The following is a 22495-nucleotide window of genomic DNA, read 5'->3' as shown; positions in this document are numbered from 1 at the left end:
GAAATATTACGTATATTATTGCTCTTTTGTGGATTCTGGTTTAATTTTTCCCCCTATGATATGTGATATGTTCAGTAATCGCTTTATTCTGGTCTGGATCCGGAGCCTCTCTCATCTTAGGACACAATGCGCACACAGTCACACACTCACTCACATCTACTCCTATACTTTCTCACTTTTTTACAATTTGGCTTAAATAGTCTAAATTGTAAAAACTAAACTGAAAAATGCACACTTTGAAGCTATTAAGCATACCTTTAGTGAGATAACAGGAATCTGTAACCAGATCACCTCTGTGTTTTCCACAGCCCTGCAGAAGCAGATGTCAAGACACACACAGAAAAACCCTAAACATGTGGCTTTTTCCTTCCTCCTGTGCTTCACCTGGCCCTCAGCGTGTTTCTTCAGCCTACCTGGCTGTTTACAGGGCTGTGGCCTTATCAGTTTCACTCAGCCACAGAGAGAGGAATGAATAGAGGGTGTGATTATGAAGGAAATGAATGACAGTTGAAAAGTAAACAAATCTTTTCCTCTTCTAGCCACTTACGCATACACACACACCATTCTTTTCATGTAGCATGTGCTCTCAGTGCTGATTCACACACTGGGAAATGCAACACATGTATCATGTTGCTATAGAGATGCGTTATCTTGTGCATACTCTATATCCTTGAAAGCAAACCATATTAAGGTATAATACATAAAAGCTTTTATTCGTGATAAGTTGTTCTTGTTAGATGGTGAGCTGCTACTTCTTCTGGATCCATAACGACAACACATACAGTGCGATGAAAATGTCAAATGTGTAGCAAAGTACTTACAGCACAGAGTACTTTGTTACATAACAAAAGAGTGCTTTTCTTCATGACTGCAGTATTAAATTAAGGTGATAAATGGAGCCTCGACCAAAATCAGAGAGCACGTTCAGTCACGCCTGACATTACATTTTTGCATTTTTATTCCTGCTTTTTTTTATCCAAAGAGACTTAGAAATAAGACAGAATCCTTGCTTAAGGGAACAGCGGTGGCTGTCTGTCTCCCTGGTACTTGAACTCTAAACTCACTGCAGTACCAATCAGCTATCCAAATTTGTATATTTCTTCATTATATCTCTTTATTATTCATTAAAATGTGCAGTTTGTTTTGTAAAATATGTACTGCATAACACTTCTCAGTGTGACTTTTTGTCATCTGTACTCTTGCGATATTTTTCTAGTCTCTCTAATTGTCTCTCTCAGCTCTGATTTCTTAGCACCTCATTCACACTTCCTATTAGCAAAGCTTTGGCTGACAAAACAACCAGTGAAACTGAGCTTCACCCAAAAAACTGAAAAACTGTGAATCTGATTTGTTAGTAGGCAAATAAGTTTAAACTTTATTCAGATAAACAAACACCTGGATGCAGCTTCAGTGATAAAACGGTGAAAATGTATAGTAGATGCAAACAGGTGCAGGCGTAACAGGTGTAAGAACAGGTGCGGATTCCTAATGTAATGAGCAAACCAACCACATGAAGGCAGTGTTCTCAAACTCAAGCCTCTATCAAAAACTACAGTGTCCAGTCTCAACCTGCATTTATTTCTGCCATGTTCTCTCATGGGTCCTTGATGTAAATCTGGGGGTCCCTGACCGTATTACTTTTTTATTTCTGCTAAACCGCATGGTGGTGGAGATTACTCTCAAATAGTATCAAGATTGTTATGGTTATTTTTTTTTATTTATCATAGTTGCAAGCCTGGTCACTTGCAATGAAATGGGGTTCTTGATTGAAAAGTTCAGGAATAAAAATGTTTTAATGCCTCAGATAAAGTAATATGCTGGTAAATATTTGCCCGGTTGTTCCTAAAATTAAATCAGTGCCGTGATCATAAGGAGGTCATTGGAACTTCTACTGTGGAAGGAATCCCTGCTGCAAAAGGTTTGGGGCTCCCTGGCTTATGGAACATCCTCATGAGCATTGGTGGTCAGTTTGTGGTTTCCCCTACTGTCAAAACTTGAAATTTTAAATATAGGTTGGAAATTTAGCATGTACCGTCAGGTCCATAAATATTAGGACATTGACAAAGTTACTGTTGTTTTCAAGTGTGGTATTTTCATTTGGAATCTGTTGCTGTTAACTCTCAATATGAAGTCCAAGGAGCTGTCACTGCCAGTGAAGAAAGCCATCATTAGGCTGAAAAAGTCAAAACAAAAACCATTGGAGGCATATAAAAAAACATTAGGTGTGACCAAATCATACCATATTTGGTACATTCTTAAAAAGAAAGAATGCACTGTTGAGGCTAGGAACACCAAAAGACCCGGAAGACCACGGAAAACAACTCTGGATGACAGAAGAATTCTTTCCCAGGTGAGGATAATCTCCACAGCACTTGGCCAAATCAAGAACACAGTCCAGGAGGTAGACGTATCTGTCAACAATCGAGAGAGTACTTCACCAGAGTAAATACAGAGGGTTTACCAGAAGATGTCAACAACTGGTAAGCTTCAAAGACAGGATGACCAGATTAGAGTTTGCCCAAAAAAAAAAAAAAAGACCAACTTGTACCAAAATGATAAGAGGAGAAGAGCATGGAGAAGAGAAAGAATGGCTCATGATCTGATGTATACCACCTCATCTTATGGAGTGGGCATGTATGGCTGCCAGTGGAACTGATTCCCTTGTATTTATAGATGATGTGACTGCTGACAAAAGCAGAAGGATGAACTCTGTAGTGTATAGGGTTATATTATCTGCCATTACAATATTTCAACTATATATCAGATTCAGGCAAATGCTTCAAAACTCACTTAAGGCAAAGAAGAGAATATTCTGCAATATCCAAGTCAATCAGCTGACCTGAACCAGTTGAACATGTATTTCAATTGCTGAAGGCAAAATGCAAAACAAACTATCAATATTATTTTGTATAATAATAAAAAGTGCTGTAATTCCTACACTGTTTGCCCAATTTGGATGTAAATTTTATTTTCAACAGCTAAAATAACAATAACTTTGTCAATGTAAAAAGATTTATTGGACCTGACTGTATACAATGAATATATTTTGAATATTTACATTGAAATAAAATAATGCAAACAATTAACCTACACGAACTGGTCTACACAAAGTAGACTCATAGGTATGATTCTGAACCAAGGTTCAACAATTGTTTAGACTTGGCGTAATATCCAGGAGTACCTTTCCTTACAGTCCTGTTCCACCAAGGTGCTTGAGGAAGTGCTATTCCACTTTTTTATCAGGTTCCTCAATGCTTCCTCCCATTATGCAATCCTGCCGTTTCTTAGAAAGAACAGTAAGATGTAATGTCAATGTCCACTTGCAATAGACTCACCAAAACTGGAAGGTTGAAGACTGGAAAAAGACCAGGTGATTTTTTTTTCCTGATCGTTTCTGTGAGCCTGTGCCCTCTGTGAGCCTGATAGCCTCAGATTCCTGTTCTTGGCTGAGAGGAGTGGAACCTGATGTGGTCTTCTGTTGTTGTAGCCCATCCACCTCAACGTTCACTGTTTTGTGCATGCTGAGATGCTTTTCTGCTCACCACAGTTGTAAAGAGTGATTATATGAGTTACTATATCCTTCCTGGTAGCTTGAACTAATCTGGCCATTTTCCTCTGACCTCTCTTATCAGCAAGGCACACTACATTTTCTAAAGTGTTCATATTTATTTAGTGTAGTTTTTGTCTAGTATGCATACATATTTTAGGTGACTTGTACTTATATATTTGTTTTACACAATGACTTCTAAGTATGAGTAGATTGGGCAAACATTTAGGGTAGGTAATGACTTTATCAGGTAAGTAATTTACACTAATTTTGTTCAGCCTGTGCTGGTGAAGTGGCGTAGGGGGTGCTGTTGCTGCCTCGTAGTTCATATGTTCCTTCTGTTTTCATGTGGGTTTCCTCTGGTTTCTCTGGTTTGAAGCAGTTAGCAGTGAATAAAAAACTTAATCTCACTTGTTTGCTAACTGTCTATGGACAAAACCTGTTGCTGGTCATCTGCCAGGTCAGTCAAATTCCCTCTTTCTGTGAGACTAGACAGTTTTTTGCTGCATTTATTGATAATGTATCAGAATCTCTAGTGAAAGGCAAAGACCTGGCTTGTGGAATTTATGGGACCCTGACCAGAATAAACTGGTTGCTGAAGATAATTGAACAAATTAAGCATTTAAATATTATTCTGATGCTCAATCTGGCATATAAGGAATAATAAAACCTATGGCCTGTCCAGTCAGATGAGCAGTTGTAGTTATTTAAATTAATCTATTAGAACAGAAATAAGTACAAGAACTTCTTTAAAAATCACATTTCTATGATATTAGTGTTAAGAGCTGTATTTAATAAGAGTCAATGGCACTGTTTCATTATTTGCACCCTTGAAAGAAGTAGAGCCTCCCCATGTCCTGAATCATAATTTAACCCTGAGACTTACTCATGTAGATCAAAACTTAAAAAAAAAAAAAAGTCATACTAGTATTTTGAGTATGTATACTAACTTTATAAGTATGCATATTATTTGAGTATGTCCACTTATTTTGCACAACTATTATTATTTTATTTTAAATATGCATTCTTATTTGCATACTATTTTAAAGTATTCATAGTGTAATTTTTGTTTAAAATGTGTACATAGAGTAGGTCTCTTCTGCTTTAATCTTTCTGTATTTAAAAAAAAAAGTATGAGTAGATTGGGCAAACTTGGGCTGTTAATTAATATAAGTTATTAAATTATTTAAACATTATATTCAATCCATGGTCTCAATTTAACCCTCAGACTAGATAAAAAAAATCCTACAGGATTTTGCTAGTATATTTACTATATTTTATATCTGTATGCATTTTTTAAATATTGTGTATTAACATTTAAAGTATGCATGCTCATTTTGCATAAGGGTTTATCCAATTCTTTTCTAATCGTGCCAGTCCCTAAAGCTGACTGATATGTAATTCACTGTACTTACAAAACTGACCACAAGATGGCAATGATTTCAAATGAACCACAGCGTCAAAGGCGAATGTAGCCTGTCAAAGTGACTGCTATAATCTACATTCTTTTCGCATTTTGCCTTTGAAAAAACTCACACTGAAATTATTTTTAATCCATTTGCTTAAATTTTTAAAATCAATCCTACAATGCAGACATCTTTAAATGTATCTCGAAATAATGACCTTCTAGTTCAAGTGCTCCTCGAGCAAATATTTCAGTGAAAGGTAGGCCTCACTGTAAATCTCTAAACCCATAAAACAGCCTGAATAATGTGTGTGCAGCAGCCAAAATCTTTCTAACCCGAATAAAGCAGGGTGGAGTTGAGGGCAAGTATTTGAGAAATAGTTTAATGTCATTGAGACATTGATTCTTCACACACACACGCACACACGTGCACACACACACACACCTCTTCCTCTCTGGAGCAACCCAAGCTGTCCTTCCCACAGACATACAAATTAACTCTTTCATGCATAAATTATTTATACACACATCCAGATTCTTAAGACTTTCTTTTCTTTTTAAACTTAAAATTGCATGACATATGAATTTGGATTCTGCCTATATATCTAAATATCAAATATTAAAAAGTAAATGGATTGTCCATGAGTTTAAAAAAAAGTCTAAAGCAGTATACCTGAAATAATAATAATAATAAAAATGTCCTAAATTCTTAACATTCAGGTCTAAAACATGTAATTCTGAATACAATTTATTTATTTTTTTTAAGAAAATACCATTTTTGAAAATAGAAAATGTGCTTAGTTGAGTACTGTTGCATGACACAAAGAAAAATTCCCTTAAAAAAAAAAAAAAGGAAACAAAAAGAAGATTTTAGTTGAGTCTGTAGCACTACTTTTTGTGGAAAGTAAATCCTACTTACTTTAAGGAAAAACAACTCATTAAAAATACATTTTGATTCAGAAACACACTATATGGCCAAACGGATGTGGACACCAGACCATCACTGCCATATGTGGGCCTTCCTCAAACTGTATTCTGCACAGAATTGTATAGAATGTCTTTATATACCATAGCATTACAATTTCCCTTCACTGCAAGCTCCATGAACACAGGGTTTGCCAAAGTTGGTGTGGAAGAACTCAACTCCACTGAACACCTTTGGGATGAACTGGAAAAGTGGTGTGTTAATGTATTAATATAATGACATACAAAAAAGTATCTGAAACATTTATTTATTTATTTGAAAATGTTTGGAAATCTGAAATGTGCTCTTTTCTACTTGCACACTAATGCACAAGACATAAAAAACACTCACAATGTCTTAGAAATTTGCTCAGTACTGTTAATTGTAGGGTGTCTAAACTTTTGACCAGTAGTGTAGTTATAAGCAAACAGCTAATAACAACAATACAATTTCAGGCTTGAATGTTTAGAAATCTTACATTTGTTTTTATCATGATCTCAGTCTGAATTGTGAAATAAATCCACCTAGATCTGTAATAGTTTTACTTACACAATCAACCTGGAAGCACAGTATGTGTATATCCCACTGTTTACGTTAAGATCTACTTGAAACCCCCCTGAGTTTAACATTTATGCTTTTTCAGCAAGGTACCACATGCAGATAAAGAAAATGAGCAACTATATAGAGGTCTATAAAGGTATGTAAGTGTGAACTGTTCCTCAATTAAAAAAGATGAGCATGTGAAAGGTCTATCACGCTGCACACACTCTTGCAGAGAGCAATGAAGTTGATCAAATGTGCCATGAGCCGGAAAAAGCTAAATACCTTCTGCTGTAGTGCACTGAGTTCAGACTGAGCGAGCAAGCAATCCTCTCTCTCTCTCTCTCTCTCTCTCACACATACACACACACACACACACACACAAACTATACTTTGAAGGTAAAGTTCAACAATTTTTCAAAATTCCATTAAGTTGTCACTCCAGAATGGAGGCATGAAGTTTATGAGTGGGAATTGGAGCTATAGTGGGAGTCAATCGACTTGTGTCAGATCTATCAAGAAGTCTGCTTACTGCATTTCCTCCCTCTACACTCTCACTGCGTCCTTTCCTACAGCGTTTAGTCTGCTCTCTGGAGTGTGTGTTTACTGCATATGCTGCAAGGTGAGAACACTCAGGAAGTGTGAATGTGTGTGAGTGAGTGAGTGAGTGCGAGTGTGTGTGAGTGTGAGTGTGAGTGTGTGTGGGGCTTGGTGAGGTCTCAGCCTGATGCATAATTAAGCAGCAGCAGTTTGGAGGCCAGACACAGACGAGTGAAAGACACCGAGTACTACAGAGGGCACAGCCTGCCTGCAACACACAATCACACAATACACACTCCACCCATCACACATACAGCCTCTCAGGTCCAATCCGGCATGCTCCATTGCCAGCGCCACCTTCCCCGCTTCCACAGTCTGGAACAGCTCTGCTCCTAGCATCCAGATTAAGAAAAGAGATAATACAGAAGGAGAAAAATGAAGCAAACAAAAACCCATCTGGAAGCGAGAGTGAAACCTAACACTGCTCTGAGAAGACAGAAAGACATGAAACCAGTGAGGAATAGTCTGATGTAAGAAATAAAAATTCCCTGAAATGCCAACGGTTTCTTTAGATGCAATATTGTGATAGGCCTTTGTAAAATTATTGGCATCCTTCAAAAGATTTGGCAAAAATCAATTTATAAAATAAACATTACAACAATTTCTCTGTTTGATTCATATTTTCAACTCATAAGTGGAAAAAAAAAAAAAAAAACAGAAATCTGGACTGGAGAACAGGTCAAATAGCAGTATTTCCTCCCAAAAGCATCAGTGGCAAAATAACACAGCTAGAGAAGAAGTAAAAGAAATTCTTGAGGAATGAAAGTGAAAGAAATCAAGAAAGAAGAATGAAAAGAAAGAATGAAAGAAAAATAGACCACCACAAGAAAGAAAGAAAGAAAGAAAGACAGATAGCCAGAAAATACTTTTTTTAAAAAAAATTGAAAAATATTAAATATTAAAATGCTCAAAAGTCAAAAGAGGTAAAAGAAAAATAAGAAGTAAAAGAAACTCTTGAAAAAATATTTTAAGCAAAATTGCTCTCAATAATGTAGATGCCTTTGAAAAAATATGACCTTGTACACAAAGAGCTTTAAACATGAAAGAGAACAGTCGTTGCAATGCATATAAAACTACAGATACTCATCACTTAGTACAATCATGTAATAAAGTGTAGAACAGTTTAAACATGTTCATATCGGTACGTATTGAAAACATGAGCATAATGTTTGCATAATGTTTTGAGTTTGTCGTGTTTCAAAATCACTATTTTACTGCCTCCTAAATGGTTTGCTTAAAAGAGGCTCTGCTACTGGACTTCACAACACTGCAGTTACAACTGGAATCGTGCTGTGGTCGGATGACTCTGAAATTAAAATGATTTATTAAAAAAATAACCCACGCATACAAGGATAACAAACGTGATACCGGATGTTATATGGTGAGGGATCACTGATGCTTTAAAACTGTTTGTTATCTTAATCTGAATAATTAATCAAAATCCTTTAATAAGAGGTTAAATATCAACACAAGTGTGAGCAGGTCTCTGAATCTGCTGAAATGTCTGAGTCTCTGAATCTGAACGCTGTTGAATTAAAGAGAAGAGTCCACGAAAGCAAACCTAGGAATATAAAGGAATCAGAAATGTTCTGCTTTTCGGAGTGTAGATCCTCTAGAAGTTTCTCCAAATCTTGTCTTCATTACACGAAGAGGCTCAGTGCTGTTTATTTATTTATTATTAACAAATTATTAATGGTAGGGGTCCTGATAAATTTGAAACCATCTTGCAGTGGAAAAAACAACTTGTGGGTATTTTTTGAAAAATAAAAACTAAAACTAAACAGCATCCCCAAATGTATAAGCTCAAGATATAAGACTTTCCATGCCTTATTCATTTCTGCTCATTTCCATGAAGGGTACAAATAATTCTGGAGTTATAAAATCATGAGGAAACGTTAGTCGCTAAGCCTTTTTCTGTTGCAATGTGCTAGCAAATAATTAGTATAAAGAAAAATAATCTTCAAATCTACTCGACAAACAATCTGTGGAATATCGAGGCCAGGATTTAGTGCATTTTTCCTGAATCATGTGAACCACTGCAGTCCGGACGAAGTGAGGTGTGATAAATCCACTTAGCACGCTGCATGCACAACACCTCATCTCCTTGATCCCTCTCTGTCTGATTCCTGCTCCCTCTGACACACACATGTGCGCGCGCGCACACACACACACACACACACACACACACACACACACACACGTGTGCGAGCACATTCGCATGTGTGCATGCGCACTCACACAATGTTGGGGCTAGGCAGGTGATAATCTGATCAGTTAGTCATTAAACTAGTCCCATGCGGTCAGTTCAGCTTCAGAGAGGAGAAGAGCGGCGCCATGAACTACACCAACGTCCTGAAATAGAATGCAGTGACTGGAGGAGAGAAGAAACAGACAAGATAGCAGGAACGTGGGAGACAGGCACAGAGAAGATAGAAGTGGAGAGCAAAAATGTTATGGTTTGATAACAAAGGAGATGAAGAGTGGGAAAGGAGAAGAGGAGAGAAAGGTTAATCATGTCAGAACGAAAGAAAGAAAGAAAACACAGACAGAGGAGAGGGCAGGTGATGGGAGGAGAGGTGAGAGGAACTGAGGTAAGAAGAGGGCAGGTGAGAGGGCAGGTGAGGTGAGGTGAGGGCAGTTAAGGTGAGGTGAGGGCAGTTAAGGTGAGGGCAGTTAAGGTGAGGTGAGGGCAGTTGAGGTGAGGAGAGGGCAGGTGAGGTGAGGAGAGGGCAGTTAAGGTGAGGTGAGGGCAGGTGAGGTGAGGAGAGGGCAGGTGAAGTGAGATGAGGGCAGTTAAGGTGAGATGAGGGCAGTTAAGGTGAGGAGAGGGCAGTTAAGGTGAGGTGAGGAGAGGGCAATTAAGGTGAGGTGAGGAGAGGGCAGTTAAGGTGAGGTGAGGAGAGGGCAGTTAAGGTGAGGAGGGGGCAGGCGAGGTGAGGAGAGGGCAGTTAAGGTGAGGTGAAGAGAGGGCAGGTGAGGTGAGGAGAGGGCAGTTAAGGTGAGGAGGGGGCAGACGAGGTGAGGAGAGGGCAGTTAAGGTGAGATGAGGGCAGGTGAGGTGAGGTGAGGGCAGTTAAGGTGAGGAGAGGGCAGGTGAGGTGAGGGCAGGTGAGGTGAGGGCAGGTGAGGTGAGGGCAGGTCAGGCGAGGCGAGATGGTTCTAGACTTCAGTGTTAAAGGGTTTAAAGTGTGAGGTGTTTGGAGGAAATACGCTGAGGGTAGAACAGGACGTCTCACACAGCTAACAGCACAAACAAGAAACCACACTACTCACTCTTTCCTCTTATCTGCACAACGACGACTACGTGAGAAAACAGACATGGCACATTTAACATGCGAGAGAATGTTTTTAAGAAAAAAATGCCTTTATTTTACAACTTTAAAAAGCAATTTAAAGCACAAAGATTGAACTTTTTTTTTAATATAAACATTTTTTTCCTGCATAAAAAATGGTGGCGTGTGCACGTTGTGCTTGCATTGCAAACTGTGTCCAGCCTGTCAGGGCTCTCGCCGTCTCGCCTTTTTATTGCATATGTCACACATGACTGACTCCTCGTTGGTCTGCTTCCAGTTCAGGACTGTGCAGAAGAGAAGGAAGAGGAGGAGATGAAGAAACAAGAAAAAAAAAAAAGACAGAAAACAAATGCACACAGTGAACACAGTAGCAGCTCTCTGAAGAAGGTCTTGCACATTATCCAGAGGGGAAAAAAAAGACAATAATTATAAAACAAAGAATGATTAGAATAAATTAAACAGAGTGACACCTTAGTTGTGCTTTAATGCTGTTTACATCAACAGCTAACCCTAATTTAAAAACACAAAGCAACTCAGGATATGAAACAGAGATTCCTGTGACATATATGCTGCCCCAGGTTTCTAATTATTTAGCGCATAATGCTAGCTGAACAGTTGCACACATCCCCATAGACAGCTGTGATTATTATATTCTCTCCTCTGTATCTCTCTCTACTCTATAGAAATCTACTCTTACAAAACTAAACAGCTTTACAAGGCATTTTCCCCTTACAAAGGAAGGCAGATTCACACTCCTATTTATATCACCGCCGTTCATCACACAGCAATTTACAAAAGAAAAAAAAAAAAAAAACTCAACCTTTAAAGACTTTGGTATGAACAAAATAAGATTTTCAGATCCTCCTAGTAACGTAACAAGATTATTTCCCTTTTAAGAACCAAGTCCCGTTATAATGCTAAGTATGAAATGTGCATAGAAATATTCATGAGATGAACGTTCACGCCAGAACACTGATAGAAAAGTGATGTCTGAGGAGAAGACATAGAAAAAAGATGTCTTTTAAGATAAATCTGTCATGAGGCGTCAAGTCTCTTACCCAAAACCCCGCCTAACAAGCAGCGGCACAGTCCCGAGTAAAACATCCTGGCGTCTTCTACAATCTATTCTGAGCTTTTATTCCTTTAGTGAACTGATAAACAATTCTACTGTTGGTATGTGCTGAGTAAAATGGCCGACAGGCAGCGTGTTGAGATGGGCAGAATACTGTACATCTGTGTGTCTTGGCTGAGACTGGGAAAAGAGACGGAGCTCACCAGGGTAAAGGTTCTGCTACTGAGCTTGAGAGATCCGTGCTTCTGAGAGCCACAAAGTGATCAGGTCAAACGCTTACACACACTCGCGCACACACTCACCCTGGAAAACATCTCAATTTAAGCCAGAGCTATGCCGCACTGGGGAAGGCTTTGCACACTTTACTTTTACTCCACTAGCTTGCATTTTGAGCTAATTATTTATCTATAGTCTATAGAAAGAATCTTTCTGATACCAAGACTTGTATAATATTCTCAGGCTTTTTTTTTAAATAATAACTTTGTACTCTTAAAAAAATAATTGCTCTCATGAGTTACTGGAAATATTACATTTTCTCTTAAATAAGAGAAAAAAAAAACTTTGATAACACCAAAGATTTACCAGTAGATAGGGCTAGATAAAACCTACATAAGCCTATAAAAAAAATATTGGACACGTGAAAAACTTTAAAGAAAGTTTTCTCCCCCCCTCTAACAGGAGCCGGCTGTCAAAGACTGCTTTTGTTCATTTTGATATCAAGTTGACATAACACCTCATTGAATTTTTTTACTGACATAAGGTTGTTCTGATGATGACTTACATTCATCATTCATTAATACTTTATAGCTCAGAGTACTTCTGGTATGTCAGAGTTATTCAACGTTGATGGGAAGTCAGGGTAATTACACATAACTGTCATTTATGGTGTTGAGACTGTTACAAGATTTATAGCAATCTCATAAATAGTGATAGACTAAAGAAATTACCAAAGAAAAGATGAAAAAATGATCAGTCATGACAGAGCCATGGATGGCATTCCCAGAAGAACTTATCAAATCTTAGAAATGTACTATAGGTATACTGAGCTACAAAGTCAGTCAGTTGTCATGACGATCTAACACAACCCAACTTTATGTCAATAAAAATCTGTCACTTGACACTGGTGTTATGAAACGTTTGTTAGAAGCCTTAATAAATGCTTACATGGGTTTATGAAGGGTATTTATGTAGGTGTCAAATAGCCCTATAATCACTACCTTTAAGTAAAGTTACCAAAACTTGAATAGAGAAAATACACTGAATAGCTTATGAGAATCAGTCTTTCTCTTCTGCTTCAATGAACAGATTCGGTGCAATCTGTAGTTTGATGTACGCGCTACATACTTCACTTATATGAAGTATGAAGTTAAGCCAGATGTTCTGCCAATCCACATTCCCAAAGGGCATTCATTCAGCTCATGATTTAGACTCAAACTTCAAGACAAGGTAATGGTTTAGGAAAAGGAGAAAAAATAAAAGGGAAATGAGTCATGCTACAATGCTGCAATCAACAATCCATAAAATTTCATTATGCGTCCAATTCAAACCTGCTGTTACGAGAGGGCTGAGTAGAAACTATATAAATATTGTAAACCGTTTAAAGACCGTACACATATTCACACAAAGGAACCAAATGATGCGGTCATTGATAGGATGTGAGTGAACAGAATGTGAGTAAAACCTAGTGCGGTTCTGACTGTTGGGATCTGAGACCGTTTTATGAAGACATTTAGTTTCCTACAGCTTTTAGCATTTGGTTAAGGTTTATGGATCAAGATGCTGGGGAATGACAGCAAATGGTCGGTCATGCTACTGAAATGTTTCTGTAGAACTGCAGAGTCTGCAGTAAACTGTTCTCAGTCACCCTGTCCCAGTGGAGCACTGGGAAAAATCACTGGCTCACATTGCTGCTACATGCGGTTCACAATCAACCAAAACTGTCGTGGATTTAATACTCAGTCAAGGACAATGTTCAGAAGATTACGCCTGGCTAGCCCCAAGAAACGCCATTTATGGATTACTTACTCAAACTTTTTCTAAAATCATTTTATATTATTATTGTGTGGCCTCATATACTTTCTCCATTAAGGTTTCATATTAGTTCCTGTGTGCCTTTTGGCAAGTATGCAAAAAACACAGGCTGGGATTGTTGTGCACCACCCTAAATTCTTGCCCATGATATATCCATACCACTACAGCAGGAGCAGATTTATACTTTACAGAGATATCTTGTATCAACACTTTCAATAAGTAGATTTTTTTTTATCACCAAAACACAATCTTCAACTTCTGACACTTCCATTTCATTGCTAGATCTAATGGTCAATGTAGCCATCAAGGAAATAAATATGGTCTATTCACGCAGATTAACTGATAGGAAGAGATTCTATTCAAATTCAGAGTTAGTGTCAACGATTAGTCAATTTCTTAATTAATTTGTATGAAATTGAATGAAATCCAACCACATCTTCCTCAATTGTTTGCATTTCACAAATTTCTCATGAGAGCGTGTTGAGGAAATATACATTATATGGCCAAAAGTTTTGTGGACACCTGACCATCACACCCATATGTAAGTCTTCCCCAAACTGTTCCCACAAGTTTGAAGCACACAATTGTATAGGATGTCTTTGTATGCTGTATAATTACAATTTCTCTTCAGTGGACCAAGAGGTCCAAACCTGTTCCAGCACGACAATGCCCCTGTGCACAAAGGTTAGCGTGGAAGAACTCGAGTGGCCTGCACAGGTGAACACTGAACACCTTCGGGATGAACTGGAATGCCGACTGTGTGCCAGGCCTTCTTACCCAACATCAGTGCCTGACCTCACTAATGCTCTCGTGGCTGAATGATCTCAAATCCCCACAGCCACGCTCCAAAATCTAGTGGAAAGCCTTCCCAGAAGAGTAGAGGTTATTATAACAGGAAAGTGGGGATTAAATCTATAATAGGATGTTGAATAAGAAGGGTGTGATTGGTCAGGTGTCCACATACTTTTGGCCATATAGCGTATTGCAGACTTTCCTTCATTTCTGCAAATCAGCTGTTGAATGTCTTTGTTCTGACAAATCTTTTTTTTTTTCACAATTTTAATTCTTTATTCAATCAATTCTTTATCATGTGACTTGTCAGCCTATCTATTATAATAATTATAATAGCCTCACTTGGTCAGGCTCAAGGATCAACCTATGAATTATAGTATCTTTATATTATTTGAAAAAGCTCTGCCATTACAAATACACTGAGGTTTCAAAAACACACTGCATTGTGAATATCCATAACTCAGCCCAAACCTATTGCCTTTTTGAGAACATAAATGCCAGTGCTGGCAGCTAGTAGTGGCAAGTTTTTCCCCCATCTTTACCAAACACACAAAGTGTAGTGGAGCACTCAGGCAGCGTAGGAAGGACGCAAATTTAATTGTGGGGCCTGAGGTTTGTTACTGAGCTAAGAACTATGTCTTTATCAGAGCTTAGCTCGAATTGCAGAGACAACAAACAGTTGGAAGCATTTCCCAGGTTACCTTTCTTTTTGACCAAAAGACTTTTCTTAATTACTTTTACTGAGGATGCCTGATAAGGCATGGATGTTGTATTTTCCCTATTATTATTATTATTATTATTATTATTTATATTGACGTCTGCACAAGTATCAGGAGAGAATTTTGGAAGAAGGTTGTGATAATCACTGTGATATCCCCACGTCCAAGTGTGTGCGAACATAACTAATCGTCCTGGATACCTCACCTGCAGATTTAGGTCAAGCAAATCCCCACTCCAATTCAACCATACACACTTTTGCCATAAACATTGCATTTGTACTTAATTAGAGCCTCCAGCACAGATTAGTTTCAAGCCCAAAAAACCCGAGAGGTTAGCCATGGCTAATGGCTGGAAACTGCAGCAGGATTTAGCTAGACCATTCTGGGCTTTACCCTCAGTTCTTACTCCATGGGCTAACTCAGCTTCCCCTCAGGGATTGAGGCGTTTTATGCCGAGTGCCGGCGGGTATTTGTCCACCATTGCCTGCAGCTCTAGTTGTGCTTGGCTCGTCCTCCTTTCATGTAGCTTTTCCAGCGCTTGGCGAAGTCCCTGAAGATCGGCGAGTCATCTATGGAAGCCAACAGCTGCAACTGATTGATGTGCGTAGTGTGGTAGTCCCATCGTGCCAGGTTGGGCGCTGTGCCTAGCATGAAATGACGTAGATCATAAATGGTACCCGAACCTGTGTCATAAAGTGGCACCATGGCCTTGAGCGATTCCATGCCCTTGGCGTATAGTCGTGCTGCCTCGCGTCCGTTCTCGTCGCTTGCTGTCTGTGCCAGGTCATAGAGCCCAATTAGAGAGTAGATAAAGCCATTGAGGACGAATGAACTTGGTGTGGTTGGGTACTCTTCGTACCATTCGTACTTGTTCATAAAGACGGCTTTCACACCATGCTTCTCGGATGGCACCTTATAAGGACCTGTGGCACGCAGTGCTGCTTTCAGATATTTCTCATCCTTGGTAAGTAGATATGCCCTTACCAGGGTAGACATGGCCTGGCCTTGTGCCATTGCTGAATACCAGCCAGGCTCCAAGGGCCGGAAGCCCTCACCCAGCTTGCGGGTGACCATTATTGGCCAGCCGCCGCGTTCATCCTGGTTCTTCAGTAGCCAATCACTGGCAGCGAAGAATGCAGCCATGTGAGCCGTAGTGGAGATGGCCACATTGTCGATAGCACCTCGACCATGCAAAATCATCTTGACCACGCGCCGTGGCATGGTCTTGGTGGCTTTGACAGCCTTGGTGTTGGACAGGCCAATGCCCTTGCGCAGATCTGTGAGGAGGTCCCGGGTTACTGTGGTCCAGGCGGAACGAGGCCCAATGCCATAGGTGATAGAGCGGTCTTTAAAGGCAATGAGCTGACTGGTAGTGACATAGTGGATCACAAATGGAGGCCCCTTCTCAGTCGTTTCCAGTACGACAGACACGCTGCCATTGGAGGTGAATTTCAGGTCAAAGGAGATGATGAAATCCTTCGTGTTGCCAAGAGAAAGAGAGATGCCCTCAGAATTCTCTGTAGAATCAAAGAGGAAAGCAAACAAGTTAAAGAATTCTGCCTTAAAAATAAATGTCCTAGCATTCAGTTTCTTGCTTACTTTGTTAAAAAAAGGACACAAATAGATAAACATGCACACAGACTCCTGCACTGTTTAATTGTATCAGAATGAAGTCCTGATGGTGCAGGGTTCACATATGTCACTGCTCCAAGTAGCTAATTAGAGAGAGAGGTAGAACTGAGTGAAAAAGAACACTTGGCCAAGATCCTAATATGATAGGAAAAAAAATTACTTTCAGGAAAACACTACTGGTGCAGAAGATTCAAGAGATTCTCATTGGCCAAGCCTCAATCAGCCTGTGTCATCTCTCTTTATCTGGGCTGCAGAACTGCACATTCAAAACTTTGTCCAAAATTCATCTCTCTCTATTGAGCATGACTTATACTAAAGCATCTGTTCTTGCCTGCTGTTTCTTTCTCCAGTGACGGGCAACGAATACTTTATTTAAAAAAAAAAAAAAAAAGGATGAGGCTTTCCTGAGATAGGTAGGGAAGGCGATAAGAGAAACAGAAACACAGTGAGAAGGAGTAAGGTGGAAAGGCCGAGAGAAATAAAACAGATCATTTTAGGGAGATACTGAACAATCAGTCTCACAGAGTTTACTTGTGTTACTATTCAATGCAATCATATAGCCATTACTTAAGGCAATAAATAGAGTAAATAGATTTGTACCACTCTCCTCTGATTAGCTCCCAGTCAATAATGGAGGAGTGGAGACTACAAACAGTGCCAGAGTAAATAAGTGAGGAGAGTGTGAGTGATGTGAGGGACACAAAAGAAAGGGCAAGAGTCACTAAAACAAACAGAGAGTGAGCAGAAAATAAGTGAGAAAAGAAAGACAAAGGACCAATGTCTAATTCTGGAGTGCTAGATCCAGTGCAACCCAGCAGGTTTTGCTCAAATCAATGCTCTAGGTGATGACACCAATTACTGCCCGCTTGTGCAATAGCCTGGCTAATTCTAACGGCTATTGATTGGATCGGTGCTAAAAAGCAGCACTGTATTATTAACAACAAAATACATATTGCTGGCCAGAGAGCTGGTGCCTCCAGAGGTTCTGCCTGGTGGCTAGCTTTGTGTGGGTTCGCTTTAATAGGGTACAGATATCGATTTTTTTTGGAAGAGACTATGAGATGCAACGCAAAGCTGCTGATTGGAGAATTAAATGAGAACAAGAATGAAAGAGCTCAGAGAGATGAATTAACAACAGGGAGAGAAAGAAAAGATGAGCATTGAGTTTATGGAAGACTGGAGGCTTGGGCTGGATGATAATGATTATAATGAAAATCGCAATTAGGCTCAAATAAATATGCCATTATAGTATGCAACCAAACAGATGGTTTAAATATATAGAGCTTATGGGAGGGAAAAAAGTTTTAATTAAGAGAATCCGGAATTTCTCCATCATAATTAAAACAGATGATTTGTGGAAATGAAAAGGAACCAGAGAATGGAAAAAAAAAAAAAAGAAAAACAATAGTCTGACAACCACTTTAGTTTTCTGGCAAGGGAAAAAGGAGGGAATATAAAGAAAAGGAAAAAGAACACTGAGGGATTCAAGGTCGCCTGTGTCGGTACCTGGAGCGTTAAACAGACGGACGGTGGAGGCACGAGTCTTGTCGTAGCTTGTGGTGAGAGTGCAGCCCTTGGGGACACTCCACGTGTTTGGCTTGCTGTTGTGCTCCTCAGCTGTGTCATACACCTCCACATGGGGTGCTCGCTCAGTCAGGTTCTTACTGAAGTGACTCAGACCATACTGCGCTATCTGAATGGCATAGAAATAACCCTGAGGACCCCACTGTGTTGACAGAGGCACTCCTGGAGAGATGACAGAGAGAGAAAGTGAAGAATATAGGACAAAGCTATAGATTATATTGCAACCGCAGAACCTCATGATCGAAAAAAAATCTGTTGTTATGTTGTTATAGAGAAAATAGTAGAGCTACAGTTTTTAGTCTGATCACACCAACTTAGTCACCCCACAGCCTAACAATGAGATGCACAATGGTAACGGCACACACCCCTTATTATTAGCCTTGGCTAAAACACAGGTTCCAACCCTGGAAGTACCCCTTGTCCTGCACATTTTATTGTTTTCCCTGCTACCAACACACCTGATGCAGCTAATCAGCGCTTCCTGAGTTGAAGTGCAAGACACAAGATGGTACAAGACAAACACTATATGGCCAAACGTTTGACTAAGAATAGGTTAGAATAGGTTTGGACCCCTTAGTTCCAGTGAAGGGAAACTGTAAAGGAGACATTCTAGTCTGCATGCTTCCAACTTTGTGGCAACAGAAGACCCACATATGGGTGTGATGGTCAGGTGTCAAACTGTTGGCCATATGTTATCAACTCAACTATCATCATTCAAAAGCATAAACCAGACTTAAAGGAGTTGAAATGCCCACTAACTTCAACTCCACGTTTGTACATGCAACAGTTTTGTAACAAATAAAAAATAGTTCTTTAAAAATTTCAGTTCTTTTGTTAACAAGATAGAAACAATTTTTTAAAATCTATATGACTTCACAACATTCGACTGATCTACCATCTCTTTTATAGCGGTACATACCTCACCACTATGTGAGACACAGTGATGGAGGTGAAAGATCACCGTCAATAAAGGATGGATTCTTCTCCTAGCTTTAGAGGTCTGTACTACAGTCATGGTTGCCAAAACGCACAGCTCAATAACTAACCAAAGGCAAGACACAGCTGCTACGCTTCTAGATTATAACTTTGTTTCAGGCATTGGGAGTATACACACACACACGTGTACATTTACTATCTTACTATCTAGGTGAGGACTTTCCATTGACATTATTAATGCTAAAATGAAACATTTTGGCCTTAATTGTTTAAATAAAAGCTGCCGTTTTTGTAAAAGAAAAAAAAAAGGTTTTCCTTGTGGGGACAAGTCAATCATTCTCCCAACATCAAAACAATCAGATTTTCCTATTCGTTTGGAGACATTTGGTCTCCAATAAGGGATAAACAAATGTCCACACAGTCACACAGTCACACACACACACACACAAACTCTCTCTCTCTCACTCACACACACACACACACCAGCGGCAAGGGACAGAGATAAATAGATCAAACCACAAGAAAACACAAATGCCCTAATAAGATCCACTGCATTCCTCAAGGCCATTTTCCAAGGAGTGTGTATGCATACACGCATACAAACACACACATACACACACACACACAGTAAGAGGGACCCGCACTAGGAGTTAAATGGAGGCCTCAGAAGCAATGTCTGGCCTAGATTCTATTCAGAGACAATATTTGTCTGGAGCAGATGAGGAAACTAAGTGTCTCTCTCATACGCCTTTATACAGTACATCCTGAATTCCTTCCTCTCTCTCTCTTTTCCATATTATTCTCATTATCCGCCCCTTCTTTTTTGCCATCTTGCTCTTCCTTCTCATTTAGCACAGCCTGGAGTGTGTTTCCTATCCCGCTGCAGTTCTGCAGCACAGGACTTCTTGTTATTAGCACTATATGAACTACAGCCTAACACATATCATGTTGGAAATAACAGCTGGAACATCTCCTTGCAGAAGTCACCATGACCAACCAACACACATGCACACACACTGTCCCTGTCTCTTTTTCTCTTGTCTCCTGTTTCATACACACCCACTGGATGTGCACAAAGGCGCACACACGCACAGCATGTCTCCAATTTCAAAGGGAAAAACCTGCACACACCCTGCTCTATTTTTTCCTGCTGTTACTCTGAATTTCTGTTCCCAATTTGCACAAAAGCATTAGGTAAAAAAAAAAAAAATACTAAACCAGTTAATTCCTTCATTCTGTCCCTGAAAAATCTTTAAGCAGCTGAAATGCTGATGATACACACTTCTGTTCCTCTTCGCATTCAATGCATATGATCTGAGTACTCACTTCTCTAAACAATCTCCTCACAGAGGAGAGGACAATCGGGAGGAGCGTTTCACAACCTTGAACAAGCCCCTCAAGGCCCTCCTCCACCTCCCCAGTGCAGTAATTAATAAGGCAGAGCTCCTTAAAACCCACAGCAGATCCACAAGGAGCTCCTGGAGCCCACAGCCTCGGTTGTGAGTAATGGACAGGGGCCGGGTGGTGCGGGAAAACATGTCAGCGTCCCCACGAAATCGGCCAGGGACGAAATGAGAGCACTGAAGTAATTCACACTCCATCAGGTTCACCCAGCTGTCGGATTTATCTCCATTTAGAGACGACCCAATTTCTCCATTGAACACAAAAGATTACACTACAGACCTGCCCCTTCAAGATAGCTATGTGGAGAGGAAAAAGCTTAGCCATTTACCACTCTGAATGCACCAATGGAAATCTGCTGACAGGAATGTGAATGAATAATAGTCTGATGGCTCGAAAATGGTTTCATTGTGAATTGCAGATGAATGACAAAGTAAACGCTGCCAAGAACACAATGTTTCAACAATTTTCCCCCAACACCACTGTATGAATATCACACCTTCAAGCTATAACTTGTTTTGTTTGCTTTGTCCACCAGTTCCCGATTCCAGTCTCATGGTCTCACTGCCCTGAAGAGTTTCACATTTTCTCTAATCCCAACACAACTGATCCAACACTGTGATGGCTCTAGGGCTGTCAAAAATCTGCAAAAACTAAAATGATTTCATATTCAAATGTATTTCAGTATAAATCAGCCTATAATGGGTCGGCCACAATTACTACATAAAGACCTAACTGAAAATATTTACTTAGATGTTCAGATGTTGCATTATAACACTACTGTTATGCCTATATTATAAACATTACAAAGTCAACAGAAAAATAACTATGTGCATGTAATATAATAATATAAATATAAATATATACATTTTATTTCAATTGTAAATAAAAATGTTGGGCAAATAACTATTTACCATTTGCGGATCAGACTGGGCACCCCTGGTCTAGGCAAAATTAGAAAGTAAATAAAACCATTTCCACATCATTTTGGTGAAAAATATGGTTTTTAAATAGAAGTCAAAGTATGTTATAGGCAGAAAAGTATAATTTTGGCCAAAACTCCACTCAAAAAGCCACTATTTGGTTTCAGTTAGGATGACTGAATGGAAAGCTGAGAGCATTACTCCCCGATCATTTTTATTTATTTCTTTCCTCGGCAATAAACTGTGATTAGTTTGCAGCTACAAACACGAACCTGAATATGATGCCATTTAACGGCAATATTTTAGGGTAATAGCGTACAGTGTGGAAAGACGCCAGCATTAAAGGATAATGGATTAGTTTGCATTTTAGACAGCAACACAAACAGAAAGAGAAATCATTTTGAGTACCTCTCAAGTAATTACTGTGCCAACAGTTCACCCACAGTAAAGCAGGCTTCTCCAAATCTGTAAACATTACATCTCTTAGTTTGTGTGCTGCCCTGAAATATTTAAAAGGGAAGAATGCGGTCCGATGAAAAGCCCAGAATGTAATTTGCCTTTACGTTAGCTCTTTCTGCTTTAATCTGCATGTGCATGTGGGTTGTGTACTGGGACTACAGTGTCTGCAAACTGCAAAAGGAAAGAGTGGGAGGCGGATGTGCCAGAATGAAGGACAAAGCAGGAGTCCGAAGAGAGCCGCTCCTCCTCTTATTTGGCAGCAACTCTGGGCCTGTGTTAAAGAGGGACTAGCACAGAGATAGATAGAGAGAGAGAGAGAGAGAGAGAGAGAGAGAGGGAAAATGTCCTAAACAGCCAGCAGGAGATAAATGTGAGGGGAACTTCACTCTCAGAGCTCATTGACAGTGATGGAGCACTGTGACTGAGATGTCTGATTACACCACAGACGATGCCAAGGAGAAAAATGTGTTTCTTGGACAGAGTGATGGCGATGCCAAAGGACACGACTGAAGCGGCAAAGCAGACCACTCGGAGCAGCCGCTCTTCCTCTTCTCCCGACCCGGCTCACCGCAGTGAAACAGAAGATGCATGTTCGTA

General features: G+C 39.6%; 1 protein-coding gene across 1 annotated transcript in view; it reads right to left on the bottom strand.

Moving 5' to 3' along the window:
- Positions 1–10401: 10401 nt before the first annotated feature.
- glceb (glucuronic acid epimerase b) overlaps positions 10402–22495 on the bottom strand; it is a 66291-nt gene continuing 54197 nt past the window's right edge. Inside the window, exons 4-5 of the mRNA XM_026937441.3 lie at positions 18102–18341; positions 10402–16480 (exon numbers count right to left, since the gene is read on the bottom strand). Coding sequence (XP_026793242.3) covers positions 15456–16480; positions 18102–18341 — 1265 coding nt within the window. The 3' untranslated portion in view covers positions 10402–15455. The remainder of the gene's footprint in view (positions 16481–18101; positions 18342–22495) is intronic.

The sequence above is a fragment of the Pangasianodon hypophthalmus genome, chromosome 25 (genome assembly GCF_027358585.1).
Source record: "Pangasianodon hypophthalmus isolate fPanHyp1 chromosome 25, fPanHyp1.pri, whole genome shotgun sequence".
Classification (NCBI taxonomy): domain Eukaryota; kingdom Metazoa; phylum Chordata; class Actinopteri; order Siluriformes; family Pangasiidae; genus Pangasianodon; species Pangasianodon hypophthalmus.
This window is presented reverse-complemented; position numbering and strand designations above follow the sequence as displayed.